The sequence below is a fragment of the Chlorocebus sabaeus genome, chromosome 4, assembly GCF_047675955.1.
Source record: "Chlorocebus sabaeus isolate Y175 chromosome 4, mChlSab1.0.hap1, whole genome shotgun sequence".
Taxonomy (NCBI): domain Eukaryota; kingdom Metazoa; phylum Chordata; class Mammalia; order Primates; family Cercopithecidae; genus Chlorocebus; species Chlorocebus sabaeus.
In genome coordinates, this window is record NC_132907.1 from 38,477,473 (window position 1) to 38,495,735 (window position 18,263).

General features: G+C 38.1%; 1 protein-coding gene and 1 non-coding gene across 3 annotated transcripts in view; both read right to left on the minus strand.

The window, feature by feature from the left end:
• Positions 1-18,263, minus strand: part of MAP3K1 (mitogen-activated protein kinase kinase kinase 1) — a 77,988-nt gene that overhangs the window by 27,473 nt on the left and 32,252 nt on the right. For both annotated transcript variants that reach the window (XM_007973000.3, XM_007973008.3), the window contains exons 2-6: positions 9,035-9,185; positions 5,870-6,070; positions 2,482-2,682; positions 1,962-2,078; positions 1,444-1,592 (exon numbers count right to left, since the gene is read on the minus strand). In XM_007973000.3, coding sequence (XP_007971191.2) covers positions 1,444-1,592; positions 1,962-2,078; positions 2,482-2,682; positions 5,870-6,070; positions 9,035-9,185 — 819 coding nt within the window. The remainder of the gene's footprint in view (positions 1-1,443; positions 1,593-1,961; positions 2,079-2,481; positions 2,683-5,869; positions 6,071-9,034; positions 9,186-18,263) is intronic.
• LOC119618352 (small nucleolar RNA U13) lies at positions 8,533-8,641 on the minus strand. Its single transcript, XR_005234675.1, has one exon. It is a non-coding gene; the product is annotated as a small nucleolar RNA U13 (small nucleolar RNA).

Genomic DNA, 18,263 nt, shown 5'->3' on the forward strand with positions numbered 1-18,263 from the left:
CATTTAAAATTGTATGTAATCAGATCTCCAGATACGCTTCCTCTGTATTTTCTTTTTATTGATTTTAGATACAAAAATAGTGGTTACATGAAACAAAAATCTACCCATCTACATAGTACAATCTCAGTAATCAAGATAACTTTTGTGGCTGCCCCCCATGGATATGTGAATCCAAATAATTTTTTTTTTTTAACCTCAGAGAGAAACTTTCTATTTTAACTTTGGCTACTTGGTTTTAAGCATCTGTTATTTTTCCCCACAATAAAAAGTTACAGAAACGTCACTCAAAAGGAAAAAGGAGCTGGGTGTGGTGGCTCACACCTGTCATCCCAGCACTTTGGGACGCTGAGGTGGGAGGAATGCTTGGGGCTAGGAGTTCAGCAGGCTGGAGAAATAAAGCTAATTTTTTTCATTTTATTTAGAAGAGATGAGGGGTAAAACAAAGTTACCCAGGTTCTGGTTATACCTTTCCTCAAATGAACTGCATAACCTCCTGGCTTCACTTACCGCTGTCACTGAACCATACCAACGAGAAAATCTTCCATGTCCAAAAACTCCTAAAACTCTAGGATTCTAAAATTATTTCATTTAATCAAAATTAAGAAAATCCAAACATTTACTTTTTCCACAGATGAAGAAAACCTCTCTTCTCTTCACTGCACTCTTGTTGCGACCCTGTCACTTTTTCATTCTTCATTAATTTTGAGGTAGTTACAATACTTAACAGATTGATAGGATAAAGACAGGATTTAACCGCTCAGAACAGTGCTTCTCAAACTGGGCACTTCGGGAATAACATAGAAGGTGCCCTGGTAAGAGAAGCAGCACTTCCTTTGTGGAGTAATTTCTAAAAATCTAATTTTTACACTAAAACCAATAAAGCGATATACAGAACAGAAACAAGATTCACATGAATACTGCAGTTTTTAGCACAAAATGTCTATATACACACACACACACATGACCTTTAACAACATATATATATACACATACACACACCCACATATTTTTTAAGAAACAGGGTCTTGTTCTGTCACCTAGGCTGGAGTGCAGTAATGCAATCATAGGTCACTGGAGCCTTGAACTCCTGGGTTCAAGCGATCCTCCTGCCTTGGCCTCTTGAATAACTGGGACTTCAGGTATCACCACTCCCAGCTAATTATTTTACTTCTGTAGAGACAGGGTATCCCTATGTTGCCCAGGCTGGTCTTGAACTCCTGGGCTCAAGCGATCCTTCTGCCTCAGTCTCCCAACATGCTGGGATTATAGGCACAAGCCACCATGCCCAGAGAACCTTTAATATCTTCACCCTTGATTTTAACTTGAAAGCCAAGATTCAATAATTAAATCATTTTAGAGCAACTTAACAAGTAGATATAAAAAATTACCCCTAAAATTAAAAAACACTGGATTAATGCTTTGAAATCCTTAAAAAGTACTAACCTGTTTTCTGAACTAGATGTAGAAGTACTAGATGATGACAATGTATGAGAATTTGACATGCGTGAAACAAACTTCTGGATGGTGTTACGAGATGGAGCTTTGATCCTTGAGCTACGCCTACTGTGATATTTCTGGAACAAACTCTCAACCTAACATTGGAAAAAGACAGTAACAGTGATATTTGTGCCATAATTATACATATGAAGAGTTCTAGAGACTGAGCTATTTATCTTTTATTTGCATGTTTTTCCTAAAGTTGATTTAAGAGCTTCAAAAATAAAAACACATTATAGTTTACTAAGGACAGCATTCATACGGCAGGTCAGTGTTGTTTTTTTCAAGCTAGAAGAAAAAGTTCAGTAAATATCTCATGAGAACTATTTATAAGCATCAACTAATTCTTACATACCTTCACACCTTTCAAAAGGTCACTGCCTAAACTTAAAGAAGGAGAAATTTTAAGAATATATCATAAGAATATGCTGACAATTTTACTTTAAGCATTTATTAAAAACTACCTCAAAATTCTTTAAAGTTTTTCTCCATAACATTGGGTCTGAAGGTTCTAGTTGAAACACCCGGAGCATTACAAACAGCAGATGAATACAGAATGTTCCACGTCCACAGCTGCAGTTCTGAAGAGTTAAAAAGAAAACCTATAGGTTAATACATCCGTGGTTCATTAGAACTTCTAAATTCATCACTTTACAATATTTCCAACTTTTTATACTAAAGTTTCTATTAATTCATATTCTTCATTATCTTTGTATATAAGAAAAATCTACAACTATTTCCATGATTTAATCTCTCATTTCCATTGAATTTATTAAATAGATCAAATCTCTATTCTATGGTATATTAAGATAGTAAAAACCTCATAAATACATTAAAGAAAAATATTAGCCTAAAATACATTTTAAGTTTACTTTTGTCTACTAAAGGGAATTAAGTGATCCAAATTTAAGAACATTATAGTATATAAATTTGAGGTAGTACCATATACTACTACTAATAAAATAAAATGGTGACAAATCCTACCTGAGGCCCAATAAACACCCGGTATTTATTGTCTGGGCTGTCTCCTCCAATCAGGAAAGAGTTGGGCCCTATCTGCTGCAGTAAGTACAGTCTGGCCCGCATCACTTTGTTAACACGGCGATTTGTTTCCTCAGGGCTATATGGTGAGAAGCCATCTGGTGAAGGGGCTCTTCGGGGTGGTGTGATTCTGCCACTCTGAAACTTCACAACATTTTTTTTTTATTAGGTATGTTTCTCATTTCTTAATTAAGAAACTATTATCCAGCCGGGCGCGGTGGCTCATGCCTGTAATCCCAGCACTTTGGGAGGCCAAGGCGGACGGATCACGAGGTCAGGAGATTCAGATCATCCTGGCTAACACAGTGAAACCCGTTTCTACTAACAAAAAATCAGCTGGGTGTGATGGCACACGCCTGTAATCCCAGCTACTCGGGAGGCTGAGGCAGGAGAATCACTTGAACATTTATTACCCTTAATTATTTAATTAGGTATCCAAAAAAACTGGAATTTCCACTGGACATTGATGTAAAGACCAAGTCCTTGGAAAATTAGTACAGTGAGAGTGTTATATATTACCCTCACCATAGGAGAGTTTTTGTCAGCTTCCACAAATTTGTTTTTATTAAGGAAGAGTCTGCAGAGTGTATGTTGGGAGGCATTCCACGGCAGCGTTTGTAAATTTCCAGTTAAAGAAGATTAATAAAGCCTTCAATAGATCCCAGAAAGCGGGATGTTCAATTCTGCCTGCTTATGATATATACTTTTTATGCTTTTTGTTTTGGTTCATATTAGATGTTTCAAAGAACTCAAATGTTTATAGAATAATTTATAAAATTACCACAGTTGTCTCTCTCAGCCAGATATTTGTCAACATTTATGGGGATGACCGAGATTTTAAAAGTCTTCATGCTAGGATGAAGAGATGCCAACAGCCCCCCAAGTGTTCTAGTATCCCAGCTGAAGCAACAGGCATGTCAGTGAAGAAGCTGAGCCTGCTGAGCCCTGCCCAATCTGCAGATTCATGAGCTAATAACTGATTAGTTTTAAGTTAAAAAAAATTAATAACTAATTTAAAGGTGTTTTAACATATAGCCAACAACCACTGTTGGGCATCAGGTTTTACTGTAAAATGTTTTTGCTTTAAATGTATTTTTTAACGAACTGATGTACCTTAATAACTCCAGATCTTAACAAAAATTCAAATTCCTCTTGTGGTCACTATCTCAACCATTTTTCCATTCAATCATTTGTTCTTCAAAGTTAGAAAGTGAGTCTTTTTTATTTTATTTTATTTTATTTTTGAGACGCAGTCTCACTCTGTCACCCAGGCTGGGGTACAGTGGCGCGATCTCAGCTCACTGCAAGCTCCGCCTCCTAGGTTCATGCCATTCTCCTGCCTCAGCCTCTGAAGTAGCTGGGACTACAGGCGGCCGCCACCATGCCCACCATGCCCGGCTAACTGTTTTGTATTTTTTAGTGGAGACAGGAGTCTTAACATGCATTTCCACCACTAGAAGTCTCTCTCTCACATGAATTTACCACCTATCTTTTTGCAAATTTCTTTGATGTTTAGCTTAATATAGAAGACAGCTTTTTCATAGCTGCTTCTGCATTCAATCTGCTGTGATATGATGTTTTGATTAAAGTATATGAAAGGAAATTTGGCCTCACACAGATACGCAGATGTAAAAGGAAGGAGTATTTTAATAATAGCTGGTTTTTTTTTTTTTTTTTTTTTGGAGTCTCACTCTGTCGCCCAGGCTGAAGAGCAGTGGTGTGATCTCGGCTCAATGCAACTTCTGCCTCCTGGGTTCAAGCAATTCTCTCTGCCTCAGCCTCTAAGTAGCTGAGATTACAGGTGCCTGCCACCACACCTGGCTAATTTTTGTATTTTTAGTAGAGACGGGGTTTCACCATGTTGGCCAGGCTAGTCTTGAATTCCTGACCTCAAGTGATCCGCCCACCATGGCCTCCCAAAGTGATAGGATTATAGTTGTGAGCAACTGCACTTGGCCGCCTGTTCAAATAATGATGAATATTCTTTGGTACTATACCAAAGCTCAAAACACAGTTTCTTAAAGGCAGTTGTAATGTGGAATCTGAAACCACATCAACAAACTTTTCCTACTGGCACATTAAAAATCCAAATGGTGTTATTTTACATTTTGAATGTATCTTTTACCTATGAATGATTTTGTTGTTATAATACACTGATCATGTGGAAAATATTGGTTAAGTTAAGCAGATCTTCCAAATGTTCACATATTTCATTATACAGCATGAAAAGAATCACATTTGCTATCACCAATCTTATCAGAAAAGTCTAAGCACTGGGAAGCTGTCAAGCTCACAGTGGTGGATAGCAGCTTTCTAAAATTCTGATTTTTGTTTTGACATCTCATCTTTTAACACTGGTGAAAAAATATTTAAGTTGTTTTTCTTTTTTTTTTTTGAGATGGAGTTTCGCTGTTGTCGCCCAGGCTGGAATGCAATGGTGCAATCTAGGCTCACTGCAACCTCTGCCTCCTGGGTTCAAGTGATTCTCCTGCCTCAGCCCCCCGAGTAGCTGGGATTACAGGCATCTGTCACCACGCCTGGCTAATTTTTGTATTTTCAGTAGAGATGAGGTTTCACCATGTTGGCCAGGCTGCTCTCGAACTCCTGACCTCAGGAGATCCGCCTACCTCAGTCTTCCAAAGAGGTAGGATTATAGTCACCGCTCCTGGCCTTAAGTTGCTTTTCTTGAAGTGACAGTCTAATTCATCTTAAGAAAAATATCTTCCAAATACCCAAATCTAAATAATCATAGTTTGTTGGTCACTCATTTAATGTTCCATGAAAGAACTAGTTCGGCTTGCAACTCTAACAACCGCACAAATACTTCTCCTTGAGAAACTATTGTATTTTGGTATGTAGAAGTGCTTTATGCATGCATCCCATTTCATCACACACAATATTACAAAGGCATGTATTTACTAAGAGTCAAGATTTAATAAAATTAATTTCTATTTCCTTGTCAAAGGCATTATCAAGTGTAATTGGCATTTTTTTTTTTTCCTTTAATGGTTGATACATAGCAATAATGAATATAGTTTCTACAGCTGTAGCCTTAAATTGGGAAAAGGCACCAATAGTTTTACCCACCACTGCAAATATCAATGCAGGGAAAGAGGCAAACGACATCCCAGTTTTATCACAAAATTAGTTTTGACCTAACAGACCCCAGAAAGGGTCTCAGGAACTGCCTCCCTCCCTCCATCCTCAGGGGTCTGCAGATCATATTTTGAAAACTGATGTTCTAACAACAGATGGCTGGCCAGTCTTTTCTCTGTTATAAATGAATCTAAAAATTATAAAAACTAACATATCCATTGTAACATTAACTTACAGGCACTGGGGAAACTCTTTTTCTCCTTACTCCTGGAGATTCTGATTTCACTGTGCGACCTGACGGGGAGTTGCCAGGAGAAGGACTGCGTCGGCCTTTGGAAGCTGGTGAAGCCGTACTCGCCTGGGCCTCTCCTGGAGACTCAGCTGCCAAGTGATTCATTTCAGATCCATCTCCTTTAACTGGGATTGGCTTTACCACCTGAATCAAAGTATTCCAGTATTTTGATTACTTAAAAATATAAAAGGTAAGTAAATGTAAATATCATAGACTAGGAAATAAACTTAATGAGCTTTTGTTATGAAATATACCAGTATACCAGACAACATATCAACTTTTATTATTACTTTAAGCTATTAATGTAAAAGACTATTTTTACCTACACAAATTTCAGTCATTTAGGATTTAACACTAGTTAAAATGCAACCTCTTCCCTTACAATTTTGTAATGCATACAAAACTGCAGAAATGGTATTATTTGTTATTATATACCCTAACTCATTTAACACTCAAAAGTAACAATCAAAGGTTATTAAACAAATGTGAAAAATAAGCACTCATAACTTCTATAGTCAACTCATTCAACTACTAGATCAAAGATCTCGGTATGTTTTTGTTTTGACAAAATGTAGGACCTTGAAACAACACTGGGCATAATTTCAAATAGTTTGATGACTATGCAATCATTTTGCCCTGCTTTTGTGTGTGTGTGGTTTTTACGTTATTATTACAACAATAGGTTAGACATATATCTCAGAAAACCAAAAGAGGTTAGAATTTTAAAGATCAATTTCTCAGGCAGAAATGCAGTTTAGAAGACCTGCCTTTTTTTTTTTTTTTTTTTTTTTTTTTTTTTTAAATTAAGGCTTTCAGACCTAATCTAGCCATGACCAAAGGCCAAACTCCACAGCCTTGTACAACTGCAGACCTTTCTGGACTTTCTCCCACTGCTCCTGTTCTATAGCCAGTTGCTGTGTTCACCAAACTTGCCTGACCCTTCCTCCTCCTGTGCTTTCCACTCACTCTCCTCCTAATTTAATATTCATCTCCAGCCTGCAGCACCCCAGGAGTACACCTTCACAAGAGGAAAATTTACCCATTTTTTTAGACTCAGTTAAAATTCTTCCTTTTATGAAACTTCCCTGAAGTCTACCAGCATGACATTCTTTCTCTTTCCTAAGTCCCTACTGCTCTTCTGCCCATCCCACACATTTGGCACCTAGTCACAAGTTGCTTTGTGATATTTCATGTATTACTCTATTTATTACATATAAGTCTAATTTTCCCATTTGGAGATATTTACACTTTATGTTTCAAGAATGATTTGACACAACTTACTTAAAGTATAAAAACAGAATCAGACCTCCCAAGTAAACAGTAAACTTCTTAAGGATAATATGAAATCTGTAAACCATAAAATGTAGAGTGACACAATTAAGCTTAAGGACTATGTGTTATGCATCTTATTCCACACATCTCCTCCCTCTTCATGCATGTCTTATATACAGACAAGGTACGTATTTGCTAGAAAGTGAACAGTATAAAAACTAAAATTCTGTCTTAGACCAATGGATATTCTTAGTTCATATGTAATAAAAAACAAACGGCTGGCTCGTTTTTAAAAAGTTGTGATTTATGCCCTACGGTATTCTCAAAAGATTTAGGCTCTGTTTGAACACCTCCATCTAAAGGAGCTCAGAAAGCAGCACATTCAAACTTCAGATGGCTCTGTTTGTTTAAAAGTTATTTATATTAACTGAGTAGTAATACGCCCTTTTAACTGCCAACCTTCTACAAGATGTTTCAACAGCACTTTCTCTTCTCTAAGATAAATCCTTAATTTCTTCATATTCATCTTCTGGCACAAATAGCTAAAATGGTGAGGGGTTCCCACCACACCACCTCACATGAGTAATAAATGGAAGAAATGTAGAAACTTAGCTGTAAAGACAAAGACTCATGGGCCCATAGTAACTTAAAGTGCTGGCATGGAAAGGAACAATTAGATTTATTCTGTAGAATTCCATGGGTTAGAATTAGAACCAGCAGGTAAAATATTCCTGACAGACTGCAGCTCAGTAATGAGGATATCGAAAGCCGCAGGGATTATGGAGTTAAGTCAGACACGAGTCAGTACTACACATCTAAGAGAGCTTTCTGAGGCAATGGAAATGTGCTAAAACTGCACTGCCCAAAGGGTAGCCGTTGGCCACATGTGGTTACTAAACATTTGAAATGTGGTTGGTGAGACTGAGGAACTACATTTTTACTTTTATTTACATCTAATTAATTTAAATCTAAACTTAAATAGGCATATGGGATGAATGCAGGGCAGACAATCATTTGGCAGGGGTGTACTTCAGACCCCTGTCAAAGTTTAGATAAATTTTAAGTTGCCGTATCTGTTTTAAAAGAACAAAATAAACACAAACTTGCTGATAGAGGTAAGTGCTAGGATACTATAATACTTCTTCCTTTGTAAGAATGAAGACACACATTTCATGATGGTATTCTTGTAAGAATATATATTCTTATACCTATAGCAAAGGATGGCGTATCCCTGCTTTTTAAAATCTAGGACTCTAGATTTTCTTTCATCAAACCCCATACATTTTTAATTTATCTTAATCCCCATGGGTCTATTAAACTTTTTTTTTTTTTCAAGTCAAATGAGGGTAACATGCTGACATTGTAACAAAGTTGGAGAAATGCACATCTTACGCATGCATGTAAAAACCCAATCATTACACTTATGAATTACCGCAATTAAATATTTTCTTTCCTAGAAGATTTCTGAAATTAAGATCCTTGGATCCTGTCTTAGAGATAAAACATCTAAAACAAACTGGAAAAATTCTTTTTAAAATTTAGAAAGTACAGTATAAAACTCCAATGAAAGGATTTTAGATACTGACATGAGAGGGTAGTCTTGGTTTAAGCATTTACCCCTCCACCAAACACAACAGTTAAGTTCCCAGAACAGTTTAAGTTGTTTAATGAGCGTAGTATTAATTACGGTTTCTTCCAAATGACCGCAATATCAAGTAATTAAAACTACTACATTTAAAATGAAGAAGAAAAGCTTACGAGAGGATCTATTTATGCTTACTTTTCCATTTCCTCCTATGCTTTCTTCCTTACAGCTGGTAACCCACAGCCACTTACCACAGGCCCTCGCCTATTTCTCCTTTCCAACCATTCGTGCTTCCACGCTGGCATACAGGTTGCCTTCAGTTTCTCCCTGATCATTCGTTCCTCTGGACGATCGTCCATCTTGTGCAACCCTTTGAGAGTTTCTTTATTCTCCATCTCACGACTAAAATGGATGGAGAAACAAAGAAAATGAGAAATTTATATATGAAAGATAATTTCCAGGAACAAATGGTTCTATTTTATACTTCCAATGGACATGTAATAAAAAAGTTAACTGCTAAAAACCCCAAATGACTTAAAGTTTGAAAAGATTCTGAATTATATACTACTGACATATATCATGCAGACCTTTGTTCCACTGTAGTTAACAAAATGAATCCCAAGACATTAAACACCGTATTAACAAATATATTCACTAAGACTGCATTGTTTTCAATTTTACCACCCAAGTATATAACAAATATTTAGAAGGGTGTATTATTACGCTTTTATCCCAGGATTTCCAATAAATACATTAAGTCAATACAGACAGAATCTGGTGGATATGCTCATTTATCTGAAATAAGCTCAATAAATATTTAATAAGTGAAGTGAAACTTAACTACATCATCTATGATCCCAAAACAATTTTTCATAGCCTACATGATTGAATTTTTATTTTCAGAGAACAGTGATTTCTGACAAGCACTTGGGGTACTCTAAAAAGAATAAAAATTATCAGTACAAACATTTGATCTTTACTCCATTAAATGGTGTGGATTTACCAGAATAAACAATCTCTAAACTAAGAACCGTTTGAGAATTAACTCTACGAAGCCTAACAGGCAAAGCATCAAGCTCACGAAAATCACTAATTTTAAAATACACCCACATCCCCATGAGCATACACGCATACACGACATGCAGATTTGAAAACCTGATTCATAAGCAAGCAGTTAACGCAACTGCACCTTGGCATTAGTAACAACTTTACAAATACTAAGCTAATTTCAGTAACTATTTTGAAAAGTTTATAAAGCTAGACAACAGTTTTTCTACACTGATATGAAAAGGAAATACTCAAGGAAATACCCAAGACAAGAACCTCAAGTTTACTAAAAAGACAAATTCAAACTCCTCTAGGAATTTTCCAGCAAATCACAACTATGAAGTACAATCTTCAGAGAATCAGCCAAAGAAAAAAAAGAAGAAGAAACTACTTAAAAATAAATATTCACTAGAAAGGAAACAGTTAACCGGTCTCACTGAAGCATCAAGACTGTGAGGAAAGTAGAAGCCAAAATATTAAACACCTCTGTATCAGCGACTGGCCTAGATATTTTTAGAAATACAAAGAATACATAACATTTGGTTTGAAACTTGAAAATGGGCATTAGGACCACGGAATAAAATATTTCCTTACAGACACACACACACATACACACACACACACACACACAAATACTGTTATATAGAAGCAATATGAGATTTTCAAAAAGTATGAAAAAAGGAGGATTATCTCATTTACTTATACGTGCTTGGCTGCTTTTTATGCTGATTATAAAATATAAATGTTAGGGGATGTGTAGAAGAATGTAAGAGAGGGAGGGAGGAGAAGGAGGAAAGAGGAAGGGGGGATGGAGAGAAGGGAAGAAAGCAGAGAAGAAAGGACGAGGAGGAGGAAAAGGAGGGAGAGGAAGGGAGAGAAAGGAAGGTAGGGGTGAGGAACACAGGGGATAAAGTGTCTTCCAAAAAATCCATCCTGCTCAGTTGGTATTTATTCCAGGAGGCTCAGCTTTGTAGGCAACTGAATTTATGTGGTGACTGCATACCAAAAATTCACTTCCAAGTCTTTAGTATTAAAAGCACTTTCCCCCTCCAGTAACAATGTTGCAAGAGGTGGTTTGGTTCCTAGGCTAGTTCCCAAAAAATAAGCCTCATAGTGGAACTGCAGTGCATTTTTATACCAGAAACTCCTGCGCTCCTGGACCAAGGTGCTCGATCATCTTTCCTCTGGTCCTAGCTCTCTCTCTTCCCACAAATCTGTTTCAGGAGTATCTCTTCTCTGTTACAGATTTTCAGTTTCTGTTCCTGGCCCCCAGTCAAACACACAAAGGACGTTCCCTGTCTAAACAAGTCTTCCTGGATGGCGTGGCCTCCTTAAAGTCTAATTTGTCTCCTTCCTTTCCATTTGTTTGAAAATACTATAATCTTTTAGAACAATTTCTTTTATTATAAATAATAGGGATAAGCATTCTAGTAGCTGAACTTTTACAAACATCTGAGATTCTTTTTTAACTTTTGTTTTACCTTATTTATGTTTAAGGGCTATGAGATTATTATGATTTTGAGATGGAGTTTAGCTCTTGTTGCCCAGACTGGAGTGCAATGGCGCAACTGGCTCACTGCAACCTACTCCTCCCAGGTTCAAGTGATTCTCCTGCCTCACCCTTCCAAGTAGCTGGTATTACAGGCATGTGCCACCACGCCCGGCTAATTTTGTGTTTTTAGTAGAGACAGGGGTTTCACCATGTTGGTCAGGCTGGTCTTGAACTCCTGAGATCAGGTGATCCACCCACCTCAGCCTCCCAAAGTGCTGGGATTACACCACGTTTGGCCTAAATTATTTCTTTAGCGTAAACACCCAGAAATGGAAATGCTGGGTAAAAAATGTACACAAATGAAGACTTTTGATAATATGGGCAAATAATCTTCTAAAAAACATGTCTTCCTTTCAGACTTCCACCCAGGTCAAGCTGCTCTTACCTGGTCTGAATTAGCAACAGGCTCCTAACGAGGCTTCTTTAACTTTGAATCTTACCCAGATTTCACAGTGCAGCCACGGTTACTTCCTCCATTAAAATCCTCTAGTGGCTTCCCCCGGGCTTAGACTAAAATCCAAAATGTTCAGCCCAACCTAAGTAGCCCTGCACCATGTGGTCTCACCTCAATTCCTGTCACCAGACCTGCACCCCACCCCCCCCGCTTCTTCACTGCCTCAATAACCCCACAATCTGTCCTACTCAGGGCTTCTGGACAGGCTGCTTCCTTTTTTGCCTACTTTTTACCTAATTTCTACCCACTCTCTAGATTTTCCTCAACTCCTCAGACTTTCCCAATTTCAATTAAGAACTCCCAGTTCCATTCTTTCACAGCACTTGTATTTTTCCTTTAACATGGTTAATGCAGTTTGCAAAATGTTCCTCTCTTATGAACTGTAAGCTCCATGAGTGAGGGGACCACGTGTTATATCCATCTATACACCTAACATCTAAACACATCTGGCTCATAATAGGTATGAATATATATTAAGTGAATGATCACCTATTAACTCTGGCAGTCCTACAGCCTTCCTAGTTTTAAATTTTAATGACTATTCTTATTAACTTTTTAAATAATTCTGTATTTAATTAAGACTAAATTTACAATTTAGATGTTATTCAGAACAATTTTCACTGTTCCTAAGTTAATCTGCAAATATAAACCAAAGTGTTTTTCCTAGTCTCTTTGTAATTATTATATGTCATTAATTCTAAAATTTGTATTTTTTCACATTTTAATATCTGAAATCTGAATGCCTCTTGCAATCAAATGTTACTGTAATTTAACTGGCAGGTTTTTTTTTTCCTTCATGGTATACAGAATAATGGTACAACTTACAACCACTGGGATCTTTGAATCAATGAAATATACAGTAAATCCTATTATATTTGTCAGGAATAAATCATATCTACTCTATTTAATTTCTCTCTGAAATGGAACCAAACTCTGAAATTTTTTTTTTTACATACTTGTATTGTTTTTGTTATAATCCTAACATATAATCTTCCATAAACCAGGCATATATAGGGTTTTTATTTTTACCAGATGAGTGTGTATGTGTATGTATGGATGTATATAGCAGTGATTTGTCATCCAATTAATATATCACAGCCATAGCAGGAAAAAAACCTTTTTTTAACCAAAGCTAATCTAAACAGATAGCTGTAAAGTCACTGGGAGATGAGAGCCATCTCCAATTCATGTTGGTTAAACATGCATGTTTCAGGGAGTTATTTTTGCCACACATTACCAAGAAACATACCTATTTTAAATAATAGTGTATATACTTCTGACCTTAAAAAAAAACAGATTTTTTAGCAAAACAATGTGTTTTGAGAAACTACTTTGAAGACTTAAAAATAAACAAAATTGTGGTTAGAAAAATATGAGAAACTTAAGAACTGTTACAGATCAAGCTTTATCTTCATTTCCTGTTTATTTAGGAAACATGAGGTTTCTTGGTTTTGGCTTCTAGACATTCCTAAGAATGAATTTGTGACTGACATAGAACTTCAAGAACGCTTACTCCCTGAGGTTAGGTTTCTAGTCCTAGACTCTTCCTAGACCTACAAAACTCACCTGCTAAAACCCAAGATGCTTCAAGGGTCCCTTCTCAGGGAAACTGTAGTCAGTCCTCCCTTTATAATGTGGTGTCAGCCACTGTTGATTGTGCTAACTCTCTTGTAGGTCTCTCCTCTACTCTTCTATGAGGTCTTTTTCTCCTAGTTCTGTGTCTAATCATCTTCATCAGTACCATAAATTAGACCTTCTTCCTGGAGCCCCTTAAATACCAACTACGGCCCTCTTCTCATAGCACAAAAAAACTTCATAAACATACTATGATATTTTGCACCCATCTCTGCAGACTTTTTTTTTCCTGCCAGGAATATCCTTTGCCATCTCAATATGGCTTCAATGAAGAATTTCCTACCACCATTCTAAGGCAGTTAGCCGCTCTCTCCCTGCATGGTAAATATTAACTATATCATAAAATTAAGTATATGTTTAAGTATCTGCTTCCTTGTCCACATTGTGAGCTCTTTCAGGACAAGTTACCTCTCATTCATTGTTCTATCACACTGCCCAGGGTCCTGGATGGGCCAAAAAAGGTACCTGACACACTGCCCCCTTCTGGGAAGCCAGAGGGTCTGCCCAGTCCTAAGGGTGGTGGCTAATGCTTAAGGTGCTTTAAACATCTGAATCCATCCCACCGTCTATAGCTGCCTGGTCCAGGAATGTTCCTTGGTCCAATGACCTTCTATACTGAATGGTATTGTATGCCTGAGTGAGATCTCCCTTTCTGAGAGTTTGAAAGTAAAACACATAAATAGTGTCACTGCAGGAAGAGTGGCGTTTAACAGGGAAACAGAGCAAGGTAATAAGTAGAAACACTGAGACAGAAATAAGGGAGAAGAGAGAGAAATAAGGGAGAAGAGAAAGACAGGGATGAAGAAGCAACAAAAGCCAACCTAACACTTGTACCTGGGTCCCTTGATAAGCTGTTAGATGACGACAGCCACTTTTGTACCACCCTGGAAAATGAATGACTAGTTCTCCAGGAGCCAAGTGTACAATGGAGGAAACTTCTTGGTGGATTCTTTAATTTGGAATGAAATAAATTTTAACCCATCTCTGTTCCCTGCAACCTCAAAGAGTCTGACTAAAACATTAGTTCTACACAATGCCTGGCACACAGGGGACGTTTAATAAACACTTAAAAATAAGAATCCTGGCCGGGCGCAGTGGCTCACACCTGTAATCCCAGCACTTTGAGAGGCCGAGGCAGGCAGATCACCTGAGTTTGGGAGTTCAAGACCAGCCTGACCAACATGGAGAAACCCCATCTCTACTAAAAATACAAAATTAGCCGGGTGTGGTGGCACATGCCTGTAATACCAGCTATTTGGGAGGCTGAGGCAGGAGAATCGTTTGAACCCAGGAGGGGGAGGTTGTGGTGAGCTGGGATTGCACCATTGCACTCCAGCCTGGGCAACAAAAGCAAAACTCCATCTCCAAAAAAATAAACAAAAAGAATCCTACCAGTCTAATGTAATTTTTATGTTATTAAATGGCTCATCTTTAGGAAGGAAATACTGTTTGTCAACAACTAGTGATAACGGAGAAATAACTGCCAGAGTGTCATCACAGAAAAATTATACTACATGCCAGACAATGGATTAGGTGCTTTACATGTATGAATTTACTGCACCCTTCAGCAACCCTGTGAAGTCTTTTCTATCAGAGGCTTGGGGAGGCTAGGTTATGCGCAGGGTAACACAGTTTATAAGTGAGGGGCAGGGCTAGATTCAAACTCTCACAGGTTTGATTGAAGAGCCTGTGCTCTTTGCTGCTGTGAGTGTTCACTGTCCAATCTGAGTTTGTTTTTACAAGAAGTCAGCACTTGTGCTGATACCTATATGATAATAATACAAAGAAGTTTTGTAAGTTTTTACAATGACTATTTGATTATAATAATTTAAAAAGCATATTAATTCTCTTCATTATTAGAGCATTTCACCGCAATAGAGGCAACTAAGACTGTAATGATCTTTCGTAGAAAGCCTTTCTGGAAGTCAATGAGATTCAACCTTAGTATAAATAAAGATTTCCGTATCTTGATTCTCTTAGTGTCCAAGAACTTCAAGGAACCCTAGAAAATACATTAGATTATTTGGGACAGGCACAATTCAGAGCTAACTAAAGTCTACTCATGAAGCCTTCATAGCAGAAGAAACTCACACGCTACCAAACTCATAAGCCATATTACTGAGGAAAGAGGAGAGCAACGGAGGACCCAGCTTCCAAAACAATCGTAGTCCACTGTGGGACCCTTAAAGTGTAAGGTTCCAGGTAAAGGGCAGGAGCAGGAATGACTTAACTGAGGGTAGGAGATCACAATGAAACAGGAAGACTGACAGTTCCTTCCCACGGACAGGGCTAACAGCCACATAGGCTACTCAGTCAATTCTCCTGAGTAACTGAGGATAGGGAGAGCATAATGAAACAGGAAGACTGACGATTCCTTTCCACGGACAGGGCTAACAGTCACATGGGCTACTCAGTCAATTCTCTTGAGACACGGCTCTTACTACTCCATTTTACATATGCGACAAAGGATACGGGAGGTTCAGTTACATGTTCAAGGTGATAAAGTCTGTATGCAAAAAACACTATGACTTACACTCAGATGAGTGACTTCACAGTCTTCTAAGAACAAAAGGAAAATGAATATGTACAAGTACTTTTAATCTGTTGACCTAGATTGCAAACAAAACCAAAACCAAAACCAAACCATCTTTTATCTCAATACTAAGACAACTCTATTTTCCAGTAAGACAGTTTTTCCAGAGACTATACAGTCTTTGCCAACTGTTGGTCTATTCCTTCTTCTAAGCAAGGAAGATTAAATAAACCATTGGAAGGGGGAATCTTCCATCTTTATATGATGCAACATTTATAACACAGGTAGGTTTACATAAGAAGTAACAATGTATAAAAATGGCTCACATTCTGAAAATTAGTTCCCAAAAGATTTCATTCCAGGTTCTATTCAGTAAAGTTTGACCCTGAGAACTAAAGACGGCACAACTTCTATTTATTTATAACAAGAAACAGGCACTACTACTTTCATCTCCCCACAGGGTAAATATCCTCTCTTTAGCAGAACACAGGATTGATTCGTTCTTTTTAAGACAGAAAACTAGGCCGGGCGCGGTGGCTCAAGCCTGTAATCCCAGCACTTTGGGAGGCCGAGACGGGCGGATCACGAGGTCAGGAGATCGAGACCATCCTGGCTAACACAGTGAAACCTCGTCTCTACTAAAAAATACAAAAAATAGCCGGGCGAAGTGGCGGGCGCCTGTAGTCCCTGCGACTCGGGAGGCTGAGGCAGGAGAATGGCGCAAACCCGGGAGGCGGAGCTTGCAGTGAGCTGAGATCCGGCCACTGCACTCCAGCCTGGGCGACAGCGTGAGACTCCGTCTCAAAAAAAAAAAAAAAAAAAAAGACAGAAAACTAGCCGGGCGAGGTGGTGGGCGCCTGTAGTCCCAGCTACTCGGGAGGCTGAGGCAGGAGAATGGAGTAAATCCGGGAGGCGGAGCTTGCAGTGAGCCGAGATCTGGCCACTGCACTCCAGCCTGGGCCACAGAGCGAGACCCGCCTCAAAAAAAAAAAAAAAAAAAAAAAAAAAAGACAGAGAGGGTTTGGCTCTGACACCTAGGTTGGAGTGCAGTGGCGCAATCTTGGCTCACTGCAACCTCCACTTCCCAGCTCAAGCAATCCTCCAGCGTCAGCCTCCTGAGTAGCTGGGACCACAGGCGCGAGCCACCACACCTGGCTCATTTTTTTGTACTTTTTGTACAGATGGGGTTTCTCCATGTTGTCCAGGCTGGTCTTGAACTCCTGAGCTCAAAGCAATCCACCCACCTTGGCCTCCCAAAGTGCTAGAATTACAGGCATGAGCTACCACACCCGGCTAACATCAGTTCTATAGTATGTTGAATCTGTATCAGAAATCTTTATCGGCGGAAAAACTATTTTAAGTATTGTGTGCAAACCTTCCTATTTAGGCCTTTGAGAGATATGGGCACAGAATTCACCCTCAAAAAGCTCATGTTCTGATTAACCACATCAACAGTTAAGTAATATGGAAGTCAAGTAACAAAGACAATAACACAACTAATTATAAACAATACATATAAGCAGTTTAATACCACCTTAGTGATTCTGATCGACTCATATTTATCATATATCCACATGATCATGCACAATAAATCCATCTACCCTAAATCATGGATTAGTTTCCATTAAAACACCACTCCATTTGAGTTTTAAAATTAAAAGTATTATCCAGCACAATCATAGGATTTTGAAAACTAGAACACAGTATAGAAACATAAAATATATATAAAATATACATAAAATTAACCAAAATTAAAATAAGACAATGTATTAATAGACAATCATATTATAAACACACAATCACTGGCTGAACTAGACAAAAAAAGGGTAACTTCTTTGAGGGCAGGGCCTTTTCCCTGTCCTGCAGCTAGGAACAAAGCACCCAGAACAACAGATGCCACAGGCTTGATAAACACTCCCTGATTCAGAGTCAGAGTCAGAGTCAGAGTCAGAGTCAGAGTCAGAGTCGCTGGTTATCACTTCTAATCAACAAAGATCTAAGAAGTAACACCATGCAGATGTTACACCATCATTCCTAATGGACAAACATAGCCCTTAACAACTTCTACCATAAATTAGTGCCTCTAGAGACATGCAAATAACTTCAAAGAGAAAAGGTAAAGAACTTCAATGAGGAAAGGAAGAATATTCAAAAGGTTTTATTACTTCCAAATTAGTAAATTTGTAAGAGATTGGTTTAACAATCATGAGGCAACTATAATAAGACGGAATTTACAAAAGGCAGAGAGCTACTAGTCAG